General features: G+C 48.5%; 1 protein-coding gene across 1 annotated transcript in view; it reads left to right on the top strand.

Annotated features, from left to right (window-relative positions):
* CIROP (ciliated left-right organizer metallopeptidase) overlaps window positions 1-10,612 on the top strand; it is a 39,388-nt gene extending 28,776 nt beyond the window's left edge. Inside the window, exons 12-14 of the mRNA XM_078769261.1 lie at window positions 5,941-6,072; window positions 8,681-8,923; window positions 10,469-10,612. Coding sequence (XP_078625387.1) covers window positions 5,941-6,072; window positions 8,681-8,923; window positions 10,469-10,612 — 519 coding nt within the window. The remainder of the gene's footprint in view (window positions 1-5,940; window positions 6,073-8,680; window positions 8,924-10,468) is intronic.
* Window positions 10,613-12,460: the final 1,848 nt, after the last annotated feature.

Genomic DNA, 12,460 nt, shown 5'->3' with positions numbered 1-12,460 from the left:
CCTCTTCCTGCGCATGCTCAGCGGGGAGTGACACGCCCTCGGCTGGTTGGCTCCGCCCCAGATGGGACCGGTCCACCGCTTCCATTGGGTGCGGGGGTTACCGGGCTCCGCCCTTGACGAGGAGCTGACAGGGAGCCCCTATTTGGTAACCCCGTCGAGCACATGTTCGATGGCGGCTCGTTGGAAAGGCCTGGTGCCCTCCCAACACCCCCTACCAACCAAGCCGGAGTGAGGACGCGCACTCCCCGCGCCCCCGCTGTTGTTGTTGTTGTTGTTGTTGTTGTTGTCGCACGTTGTCGCACGTTGTTGTTGCTGTCGCACGCGCACGCCTTTAAGACCTCAATCTGACGGGATGGTGGAAAGATTCAACCGAACTTTAATCCAACAACTGGCACTGTTCACCGCCACCCGTCAGGATGACTGGGACGAACATCTCCCTTATTTGCTCATGGCCTACCGAACCAGCCAGCACGGGGCCACCGCATGCAGTCCAGCGTTGCTTATGTATGGGCGGGAGTTACGGGCTCCCGCCGACTTGCTTTGCGGTCCCGTGCCAGACACAGTGGTTAACCCGCCGAGGGAGGGGTACGCACGTCACCTAGAGGAAGGCATGGAGCTAGTCCATGCCTTCGCCCGCCGCCAACTCCATCTGGCGGGGGAAAAGATGAAGCGCAGGTACGACCACCAGAGCCAGGGGAGTCAGTACACTCCGGGGATGAAGATTTGGTTCTTCAATCCCCGGAGGAGGAAGGGTAGGTGCCCGAAACTCACCTCTCCCTGGCAAGGCCCGGGGGTCGTCCTGTCGCAAGTCTGTGACGTGGTAGTAAAAATCAAAATGGGGCCACGAACCCTCCCTCGGATCGTCCACGCCGACCGGATAAGGCCTTACACCGGCGAGCAGGCGCCCCCGTGGATTGCCTCGGCTTTAGATGCCGAGGCGGGACCCAGTACCTCTGAATAAGGGGAGCTTATTAGTGCCAGAGGACTGGGGGATTGATGAGCGATGTGCCCGGTGGGTAAGGGTGGCATCCCTGCCACCCTTCCCATGAAGGGGGGCAAATGCGCTATAGATTATGGGGTGTATGGCAGTGAAAACTAGCCCGGGTGGGTTAGGATATTGTGTGTAGGGATCTAGCGAAGATGACATTAGGTAACGTTAAGGTTAGTTAGTGACAAGGATACCTGTAGAGGGGACGTAGGTAGATTAGAGGGGATGATAATGACGTGGGAGCGCAATAGTTTAAAGGGGTGACTGGGAAGCGCAAGTTTCAGAGGGGTGTAGTTAGATGAGATGATGCCGTGTGTTTGAGGATTGAACAGGTGAGAACTGGACAGGTGTGTGGAGCAGTGTATGAGTAGTGAGTGTTGTGGATCAGCGCGAATGCGCTTGGGGGAGAGAAGGGTGCAGGCGGCACCAAGTATGAGAGCACAGGTGTGCAAGTACAGGTGTGTGGAATATATGGAGCAGAGAATGAGTGGTGTGGAGAGAGTTGGAGTAAGTGGTACGGAGTGGTGTGCATGGTGCGAAGGTGTGGATGGGGGAAGAGTGGACCCCTTTTCACGAGTACCCGGGGAGGGTAGTTTAAAGAATAGTTAGAAGGTATAGGTAAATTGTGGTTGGATATTGGCATTTGTGGTGCGGTTGCAGAATGGTATTGTGGATGGGTGCATTGGTGTGGTGAAATTGGCTGGTCGTGTGGCCTGTTAGTATGAGTGTGAATGGTTGGGCACTCCGCCACTGTTAGATGTCGGCCAGGTGAGGCCGCAGGTGGGCTCTGGGAGCCGTTAGTGTCAGTGGGTGCCTGAGGATCCCGGGTGTGGATCGGGCAGGCCGTGCCAGAGAGGGCACTGAGGGGGTGAGAGGGCGAGAGGGCCTTCCCCAGTTAGTTAGGTTAGGGTGAGGAGCAGGTGAGCTCGGTAGGCAACAACAGTGGTGGAGGTGTGCAGGTGGGCGGACCAGCTGGGAGCGTCACACGACCCAGCCACCGAAATTGTGCGGGGGCACCGAGTGATGAATCGGGGGAGTGAGACCCCAACTTGAGAAGCACCACAGTTTGGGCAATGGGAATTGGTTTTTAGAACCCATAGTGTAAGTTGGCCAATGGATTGGCAGGGAAAGACCCCGGGTAATGTAAAGTTGTTAAAGTCATTTAGGAAATAGTTAGGATTGATGAACCTGTCGCACCATACGCAGCCACTTACGTGAGGTGGTGATGATGACTCCACACCTGTGTTCCTTTGTTCTGTGTTGCAGGAAAGGAGAATTGCTGTGTGGATTTGTGAGACGCATCACGACGTGGATGAGACATTGGGGTGATTCCATCTCTCCCTCCTTAGGAGGGACTGATGATGAATTGGTGATGGCAAATTTTGATGTTGAGTTGGAGATGGCAAATTTTGATGAGAGTTGGAAATGGCAAATTTGATTGGTTAGGAGGGAGAGAAGACGAATTTGGTTGATGGGAGGAACGGGGAAGACAGTAGGGACGTTTGTTGATGTGTAAAGTAGATGTTTATGGGTAGTGTGGTGTTTTGTGGATACAGTAAGGGGTAAGGGAGGGGCAATGTAGGTTACCTGGTGGGGGGGGGGGGGGGGGCGTACGGTAGGAACGTACCTGTCTCACCTGGTTCCCATGTGTCCCCAGTGTGCATTACCTTGAATTGCGTGCACTTTTGCGCCCTTACCACCTTACTCACTTGGCTTCTTTTGTCTCCCACCTCCGAGGATCTGGCTTTGGGGCAGAGAGAGAGGAGAGAGAGGTGCTGGCTCCGCAGTTGTGGGCCTGTACTTCCGCTGCTTGCTGCCTGGATCGATACACCATATGGACCGCAATTTTTGTGGCCGCCCACAATGGACCGCAGTTCTTTTGCGGTCAAGCACCACCCGTGGATGGACCTCTGGGTCAACGTGGCACCTATGCCATACAGGTGAACAACTTTTAGTTGGCCCCCCTGACGGCCACAATTTAGAAATGGACGCGGTTGGCGCCTTTCTTTATTTCTAAAGAAGCCAGAAGGCCAAGTGCACTCCATGAAGGCAAGACCAGCGGCAGAACATCGGCCGGCTGCGACACCACCGGTGACCATGGACACTTAATTGTGCATTTTTATTGAACACTTTATTGGTGCACCGGATGGTGCTGACTGTGCATAATGGGGTGGTGCTTTTGGTACTTGGACGGGGTGCTCTGCACATTATTAAAGGCCGTAGGGCCACAGGGCACTCGTGGGTTGGTGTATCGATGCTGGCATGCGTGCTCTCTCTATGCATAACATCTGCATGTGTTCCTCAAAGAACAGGTCCTGGATCGTAGTGTAAATATCAGTGTAGTCTTGTGTAAATGATGCTCCCTACCGGCTGTATGTTTAGTTTGAGGATGCTTTCCGCGATTCGGTTATCCTGTGGGTGTGTTTCTGTTAGGAGAAGGGTGCAACGTCGCAGGGGGACATATTTACTCATTTGTGAACATCTGTAAAACTGTCGCACTCAGGGTTGAGTTAATAGTAGAGGGAACTACATCTGAGTGCCACACTAACGTAGGTAAAAATTTATCGGGTCGGGCCGCCCCGAGGTAGAGAAGGGTGCAATGTTGCGGATATGGGATTTGCATCCATCCATATCCGCTTGTAAATATTCCCCTATTTCCTCAATACTTCCCAACTATCCCCAATCCCCCATTCCCTAGTCCCATTTTCTGTAAACAACACTCTGTAGACCCGACCTCCCCCTATTTCCCCCATTAAATGTCGCACCCAGGTTCACCGCATCTCATGTAAGACAACTATAGGACATCTTGCTAGTTATTCTTAGTCTATGTCAGTTAAGGACTCGTTTCCATTAATTCTGACTCTTCGTTGCACCAGAATGTGATTGTATGGCACCGTTAGGAAGTTTAGGACCTCCCAATACCTCCCCGCAGCTCTTCCTCACGGTTCAGCAACAACAACAACAACAACAGCAGCGGCGGGCGCGGGGAGTGCGCGTCCTCACTCCGGCTTGGTTGGTAGGGGGTGTTGGGAGGGCACCAGGCCTTTCCAACGAGCCGCCATCGAACATGTGCTCGACGGGGTTACCAAATATGGGCTCCCTGTCAGCTCCTCGTCAAGGGTGGAGCCCGGTAACCCCCGCACCCAATGGAAGCGGCGGACCGGTCCCATCTGGGGCGGAGCCAACCAGCCGAGGGCGTGTCACTCCCCGCTGAGCATGCGCAGGAAGAGGGAGGTGACGTGAGATGCGCGCTGAGCTTGGAAAAAGAAAGACGCCACCTCCGAGCGCTGTGAGGCCTCCCTGCATCTCTTGGACCGTGCTTGATCCTGTCCCCGAGCCAAGGTGCACCTTGTGCTATCGACTACCTGTCCTTCCCTGCCATCAATCCCTGTGTAAGTCAGCCTTGTCCCGTTTGTGTGTGGTCTGTCTGGGCTAAGATAAGACTGTAACTAAGTGCCTATCTCTTCTGTGCCTTTACCTCACTACCTTGTAATCTACCCCTTTTCTCCACCACTAATTATATCCTCCTCCGGAGGTCTTGAGAACTGTACCCCTTGCGTCGTTTCATCTATCCCAGTCGTTGTGTCCTTTCCATCATTGATTTAGCGTAGCGCGATTTGGCCAACGTTCGAGTGGAATCGGGTGAGTTGGGGAAGAATCGGGGGAACTGTTAGGTCGCGGTGGACCATCCGTTCGGCCCATCATAACATCTAATCCGCGATCCGTAACAATATAATAACTTCGACACAAATCTACACGGTTCAGAAATGAATCAGCATATCGGAATAGCACAATTCCCAAAAATCACGGCATGTTTTTCTGATGACGAAAATACGGAAACCTCCGTATGGGTCTTCACAAAAATACGGAGTTCCGTGCTATACGGAATGAGCTTCACCCATGAATCTTCAAGTCTTTCCACAGATTCTCAATGAGATTCAAGTCTGGGCTTTGGCCGGACCACTCAAGGACTTTGACGTTCTTGTTCTGAAAGCCATTCCAAATCCAGATGTGCAAGTCCGATATAGACATACCCAAGAAGACTCAACGCTGTAATCGCTGCCAAAGGCGCGTTACCATGCAGGTTGGGATCCACAAATCGGGCGAATGATGCACCGCTAGACGTCACATCCACCTTTTTAGAGGCCATTTTCCCCCGCAAAGCGGGGGTTGGCCTTTTTCGGGCACCGTGGTTGTTGTTGTTTTTGTTGGTCCCCTTTTTGAAGCAATGTTTTACGGCCGGATGCCCTTCCTGCCGCCAACCCTGTTTGTCGCCTTTTACGACAAGCAGGGAATTACCAGTGAACTGGTACTCAATTAGTCGACCTCTGAAGGATGACAGGCTGAGTCAACCCCCCTGGCGTTAATTCAGCGATCGACCGGGATTCGAACCCAGGATCCGAGGATCCCAAGCCGGCACCCTAGCCGCTAAGCCAACACCAGGCTAGACGTCACATCCCTCGATCTAATTAGGCTGTGCAAACCTGAAGGCCATTTGATGCGGTTGTCTAGCGGCGTGGACCGCAGCCAATCAACCATTAATGGGACGTGTGAAAAACCATCAAATTAAGCAACCAGGACATTCGGTGTTCAGCTGAGACAAAGTCAGATTTAATAAAGAGATCACACATTGGAGGGAATTTACAAGAAGCAATAACAGCACATAATAAATGAATGAGAAATCCCCTTACCCACTACCTGACATACGTGCCCACAAACCTGCGTCCCCCAGTCATCTTACCCTTTGTTCAGGCACTGCATTGTTGTACCTCCTGCTCACACAACGAACACACACAGCCCAACGATCTCTGGTGAATACTCAACCCTCTGATTGAATGAAACTCACATCCACATATAAAAAGTATATGTACACATTGTACAGTATATACGTACACAGTATGTTGGCTTTACCATGGTATACAACAAGTGCATAAATACTGTTGTTTCAACAGCAAGGGAAGGAGACTGCTGCTTCTCCACTGGAGGGCCGGTGTTACCGCCACCGCTGTCAAACACAAGGACGTTTTGACGTCATGGTAGAGTCATCTCCCTGGATCACGTGCCCAGAAGGCAACACCATTGAGGTGAGTTGAAAGCGAATTTGTACCAAATAACAGCGAATCGTCCCCTTGACCTTATTTATGTTGTCGAAGGCCTGTAAAAAAATTTATCTGTCAATGTAGTGTCTTGGGATTGCAATTCGGAGATGTAATAATAATCTGTAGTATTAAGGGAATTATTTAGTCGGATAACATGCTAAAAATGACGACGACGATTACTGACACACACACACACACACACACACACACACACACACACACACACACACATACACACACACACACGTATACACATCGACACACACACGTATACACATCGACACACACACACACACATATATACAGCATTATTCTTAAAACACAGACAGCATTACTTACACATACAGCATTATTCACACAGGCAGCATTACTTACACAGACAGCATTACTTACACAGACAACATTACAACACAGACAGCATTACTTACACATACAGCATTATTCACACAGACAGCATTACAACACAGACAGCATTATTTACACATACAGCATTATTCACACAGACAGCATTACAACACAGACAGCATTATTTACACATACAGCATTATTCACACAGGCAGCATTACAACACAGACAGCATTACTTACACAGACAACATTACAACACAGACAGCATTACTTACACATACAGCATTATTCACACAGACAGCATTACAACACAGACAGCATTACAACACAGACAGCATTACTTACACATACAGCATTATTCACACAGACAGCATTACAACACAGACAGCATTATTTACACAGACAACATTATTTACACAGACAGCATTATTTACACAGACAGCATTATTTACACAGACAGCATTATTTACACAGACAGCATTATTTACGCAGACAGCATTATTTACGCAGACAGCATTATTTACACAGACAGCATTATTTACACAGACAGCATTATTTACACAGACAGCATTATTTACACAGACAGCATTACAACACAGACAGCATTACAACACAACAACAACAACATGCATTTTAAGGCCATTTTCCCTACTAGAGCGGGGGTTAGCCTTGCGGTCCCCATGACAATCTTCTCCATTTTGCCCTATTTTCTACATCTCTCCTTGTTAACCCCCTTGCCCGCATTTCTTCTTCCACCATCTTTAGCCAAGTCTTTCTCGGTCTTCCCCGTCCTCTACTTCCTTCTACATTCATTTCCATCACTCTTCTCAACCAGTCACTTTCATCCTTCCTCAACACATTACCAAACCATCTCAACCTGTTCCTCTTCACAACATCAATCACAGGCTCTATTCCCATCATCTTTCGCAATTCATCATTTGTCTTCCTCTCTCTCAACGATACTCCGCACATCCGTCGAACCATTCGCATTTCCACCCTTTCCAGCCTTCGTTGCTGCTCTACGTTCATTACCCATGTCTCGCTCCTGTGTAACCCACAGGAGCCATATGCAGGGGTGTAAGTCAATAAAGAAGTCACTGACATGACTAAGATAATGTTTTCACTGGATCTCTCATCAAATTAACTCGAGTCTATCACTGGTGTAATGATTAGAGCGTCCGCGCCGAGTCTGGGAGGTCGACGATTCGAACCCTGGCTGTAGTCATACCAAAGACTAAAAACTATGGTTATTTGCCCACGTGAATCTTCTGCGAAGATTAAAAAATATATTACCTGAATTTGTGGTGAAACCCCCCTCTTCAGCCTCTTAGAGGAGGCGGATCCGGATGGGGAGCACAACCCTATGAGACCTTACTGTCCTGATGTATTGTACCAAATTTGGTCCATAATCGGTTGGGTAGTTTGTGAGGAGAAGATGGATTAGTCAAATGTTAATGGACATACGCACTAACCTCCCCTCCCCCCAATCCCCACCACCAATATTTTAAGTGATTCTTCACCATTGAGTGATGTAGCTAAAAACTATAGGCAAACCACCTTTGGAGGCCATTTTTCCCCGCAGAGCAGGGGTTGGCCTTTTTCGGGCACCGTGGTCCCCTTTTTGAAGCAATATTTTATGGCCGGATGCTCTTCCTGCCCCCAACCCTGTTAGTCGCCCCTTGCGACACACAGGGAATTACCAGTGAACTGGTACTCAATTTGTCGACCTCGGAAGGATGACAGGCTGAGTCAACTCCCCTGGCGTTAATTCAGCGATCGACCGGGATTCAAACCCAGGATCCTAGGATCCCAAGCCCGCACCCTAACCGCTAAGACAAAACTTGGTGGACGAGTTTGGTAAGTGACAAGAAGCAGCCGATTAGATTTTGGTTCATGTTGGATCCAGATCCGGCCTATCAGTGGGATACAAAATATAAACTGTAAAGCCTGGCGGAGGTGCCGTTCTGGTTTCCTTACGTTACGTCCTTGTCCAACTCCAACTCCCCCACGAGCCTCGACAATGTATACAATTTTTTTTAAACATTCCTCGCTCTGGCATTTGAAGCTGTTTTAGCAGGCAATCAATGCAAGGAATAAAGTTGCATCTCGTGTCTACATTAGCAACCTGGAGGTCACACTGAAGGAATCTATTCCTGACCTCAATAGATAATTACAGGATGTAAAATGTTATGATATGTAGTCTAATGTTATTTGTGTACGTTCCTAACGCAAGATGTTCCCAGCAGGTTCCTGGATATGAAGGAATTCTGGAATGTCCAGTGGGATGTCTCTGCTTAGACACACAACCGCTGATCTTTGGATCGACAATGTCACCAACTCAAACTCCACTCATGGGCATTGACTTGCTGTCCCACAATGATTCTGGATCCGCAGAAATCATTTGGACTGGAAATGGGAAACGGCTTCCTCTGGAAAAGGCCGGAGATGTAGTAGCTTTGGTAGCGGGTGCCTGTGTCGTGTGGACTGCGGTAATCTCGATTTGCTTTCATTGTTGGTGCAGAACCAGAAGTCGCATTTCCCCTCGAGAGCAAGAAAACTCAAGGGAAATAGCGACGCATGAGCTGTAGCCACAAAAAGATGGATAAAGGGTCTACTCTTATTTGACACCTTGAGAGTCTTGGCCCAGCAATTTTCTAGTAAGGAGACCTTTATCATAAATACCTGTAAAATGACTTTCACTTGATGTTTGACCAAGACCTAGGCCAAGATGCACAAGATCCACCCAACCAATGACCACGAGGCAGACATCATTCCACCATCCATGTTTAGTGAAATTGACGGAGTTCCTGTGGGGTCAGTAAATGCAGGATGTAGAATGTAGTGTCAGCATCATGGATAGCAAGGCATCAATATTGTTATGTTTGTGGCGTAGTGATATGTAGAGTCAGGTACATTTGTGTTGGTATCATGCTCCAATTGTCGTGTAGAAGAATCATTTTGATGTATAATAAGTAGAGGACCTGTGTAGACCATGTGTTCGGATTAAGTTGTATATTCGTCCCCGTCACAAGGGGGCGGGCCATGTTAACTAGATTAGAGGCGCGTGCGATTTGGTCTCTTCCGAAGACAGAAGCCTCTTCCGGAAGATTGCTTTGCGCCGAACAGGCAGAAGAGAAGCAAGATGGCGGCCAAACATGTATTACTCGCGCTCATGATGGAAGAATTAGACAAAAATGACACTACATCACAAGTTGATGCAAATATCCAGATTGTGTTTTCACTTGCAAGTTTTGCTGCCTAAGTATAACCAGCAGCGTTTCTCCGTGACTGAAATTAGGCGAGGCCATTTTCTTTTTGAAGAGTCCACGCCTCTTCTGCTGGATTTTTGGAAGAGGCAGAAGAGCTTCCGAGAAGAGAAGAGTCCAAATCGAACGACCGGAAGAGTCTTCCGGAAGTCTCTTCCTCTTCCAGAAGTGCAAATCGCACGCGCCTCTGGGCATAAGGGTAAATTATCCCTTGTAAGTCTTACCCGATGTGATTTATCCTTTGTCTCGTTTGGCACCGCACCATAGGCACTAGGAATCCATCGCCATTAGTACACTAATTAATTATTACCAACAATAAAACCCAACCGGAAACCAGGCATCAAGCACCAGAACTAACAATCCCGCCTGGCAAGAACACATAGCTCAAGCAGGCCGAAGACACGCCCCGGAGACTCGTGATTGGCCATGGCGGAGCAAGAAGCGACTCTCTATTGGGTGGGAGTCGACCAACCAGAAGGCGCAGTAAGTAGGGACTCGCTGATTGGCCAGGGCGGAGCAAGAAGGACTCACCAATTGGGGAAAGAAGGAGGAGCAGTAAGCAGCATGCCAATTGGCAAAGATCACCGCTGACGTTAATGTTGGACTGCGCTGAGTGGAGAAGCACCGGTGACGTCACGAGACGGCCGATAAAAGCACTCTAGGACTGACATTTGCTCTCTTCTTCTTGCCCTCCACCCTTGCTCGCTGACACTGCACCCTTGCTTATTGCCCTTCACGCCGACATATTCCTCTTCTTGTTGGGATCAGACTTTGGTGGGGAGACGGAGTGTTCAGAGACACCACCGGGAAACGTGCAGAGTTCTGCAGGCGGAAACGACGCGCGACTTGTCGCTGCGGCGTGACGAGGACTGGTGCGAGCGCGACAGCGTGAACGGGCGCAACGAGGCCTAGTTCCCGCGAACGTGCGTGTTTTTTGCGTGTGCACGCTGGCCGGACCGATTCGCAGACCCTGGTGAGACCCTGACAAATCCCACGAGCTGATCAGAGCTAAGTGCACACCCACCCCATTAATTGCTTTCATTTATCCTTCCCTTCGTCTTTGTTATAAGTCTGGTGTGGGAGCGCTCCATATAGGAACATTATTTATTATCGTCGCGCTTTTCTTGTCCTGGCATCCGTTGTAATAAATCTTTTCATTATTTTCTCTGTACATTTCTAAATCCGTATTTGTGTGAGTTATTACCTTCGCAAAAGCGGAAGGTTATGTTTTGATCGCTGTGTTTTTATTTGTATGTCTGTGTGTGTGTGTGTATGTTATTCGCATAACTCAAAAAGTATTCAACCGAATTGCATGAAATTTGGTGGGATGATTGGTTATTATACGGGACACATTTGATTAGATTTTGGGAGCAATCGGGTCAAAGGTCAAGGTCAAGGTCACGAAAAGGTCAAAATCGTATTTTAGTACAGTACAGAACAGTAGCTGCGGCGAAGGTATGCGCTCTACCGAGTGCCCGTTCTAGTTTTCTTTGCAGGCTTTGGAACTGCCGGCGAACGCGACCGGTAAGCTTCAGCCTCCTCTTCTTCTTTCTTCCTCCCACGTATATATAGTGAAATCCGCTAATTGAACTGAAAGCCTTTGGAGTTAAAGCTGGCTTTGGCTATCCGTGATTTCCCCGGCCCGCGTATATATAGTGAAATCCGCTAATTGAACGGAACGCCTTTCGAGTTAAAGCTGGCTTTGACTATCCGTGATTTCCCCGGCCCACGTATATATAGTGAAATCCGCTAATTGAACGGAATGCCTTTGGAGTTAAAGCTGGCTTTGACTATCTGTGATTTCCCCGGCCCGCGTATATATAGTGAAATCCGCCAATTGAACTGAACGCCTTTGGAGTTAAAGCTGGCTTTGACTATCCGTGATTTCCCCGGTATTAACCAAAGGGGAATCGCGCGACAATATAATCTTCCTGAAACTGGGCTCACAGGATATCTCAGAGATACCACACTTGCCTTTGAGCGGCCTAGTCTGTGTTTGATTCTGGACTTGGCCATAAACTGGCACCCTAGTATTTTGTACAGTCATTTGGATGGTGTTTTTATAAGCCGCCTGTCCCATCTGCTGGCATTTTTTGCTGGTGGATATTAAAGATCCCACTGTACCCTTAAAACAAACAAACAAAAACAAGAGTGGGGAATTGTGTGGGGCACCGATTCGGAGGCGTAGCTGTGTCTCAGTAATGAGGCAAACCAACAGTGAGATGGCTGTGCTTCCATTATTCTATACAAAATATATTTGGTGCAGAAATCAGGAAAGGAAGTCGCAAAGAACGTAAGTTACCATGTTTTGAAAGAAAGCTCTTCTTCATATGAAATGCATCTCCACTTTGAGACGAGCAACACAACATCACTTATCAGACATGACAGCAAAATGTACACCTGGTATGGCCAGTGACTCCAATAACTCGAGATGTAGTATACCTCCAGATCATAAGTTTGGAAATTTTGTTTCCACAATTCAGTAGGGGGTCACGATTAACACAGAATCACAATTTGATCACGGGGATGGTGTAAAGGCCTACTATTTAAGATATCATGGAATCTTTAACATTAACCAAGAGCTGTGACAATTTGTCCAACATCCCATCCAGCAGACACAACCAACCTATATGAGACAACTATAGACTACTTAAGGAGAGGACTGTAGGCACTCGTACTCGGGTCTTGGAACTTAGGTCCTGTTGTAGTTTTGGTTTACAGTACTTATTTTGGTCTTCGTCTAAATAGTGCTACATATTT

This window comes from Myxine glutinosa, unplaced genomic scaffold (genome assembly GCF_964187855.1).
Source record: "Myxine glutinosa unplaced genomic scaffold, kmMyxGlut1.1 SCAFFOLD_1837, whole genome shotgun sequence".
NCBI classification, from domain to species: domain Eukaryota; kingdom Metazoa; phylum Chordata; class Myxini; order Myxiniformes; family Myxinidae; genus Myxine; species Myxine glutinosa.
Note: the sequence above shows the minus strand (reverse complement) of the source record. Positions and strands in the feature narration are given on the sequence as shown.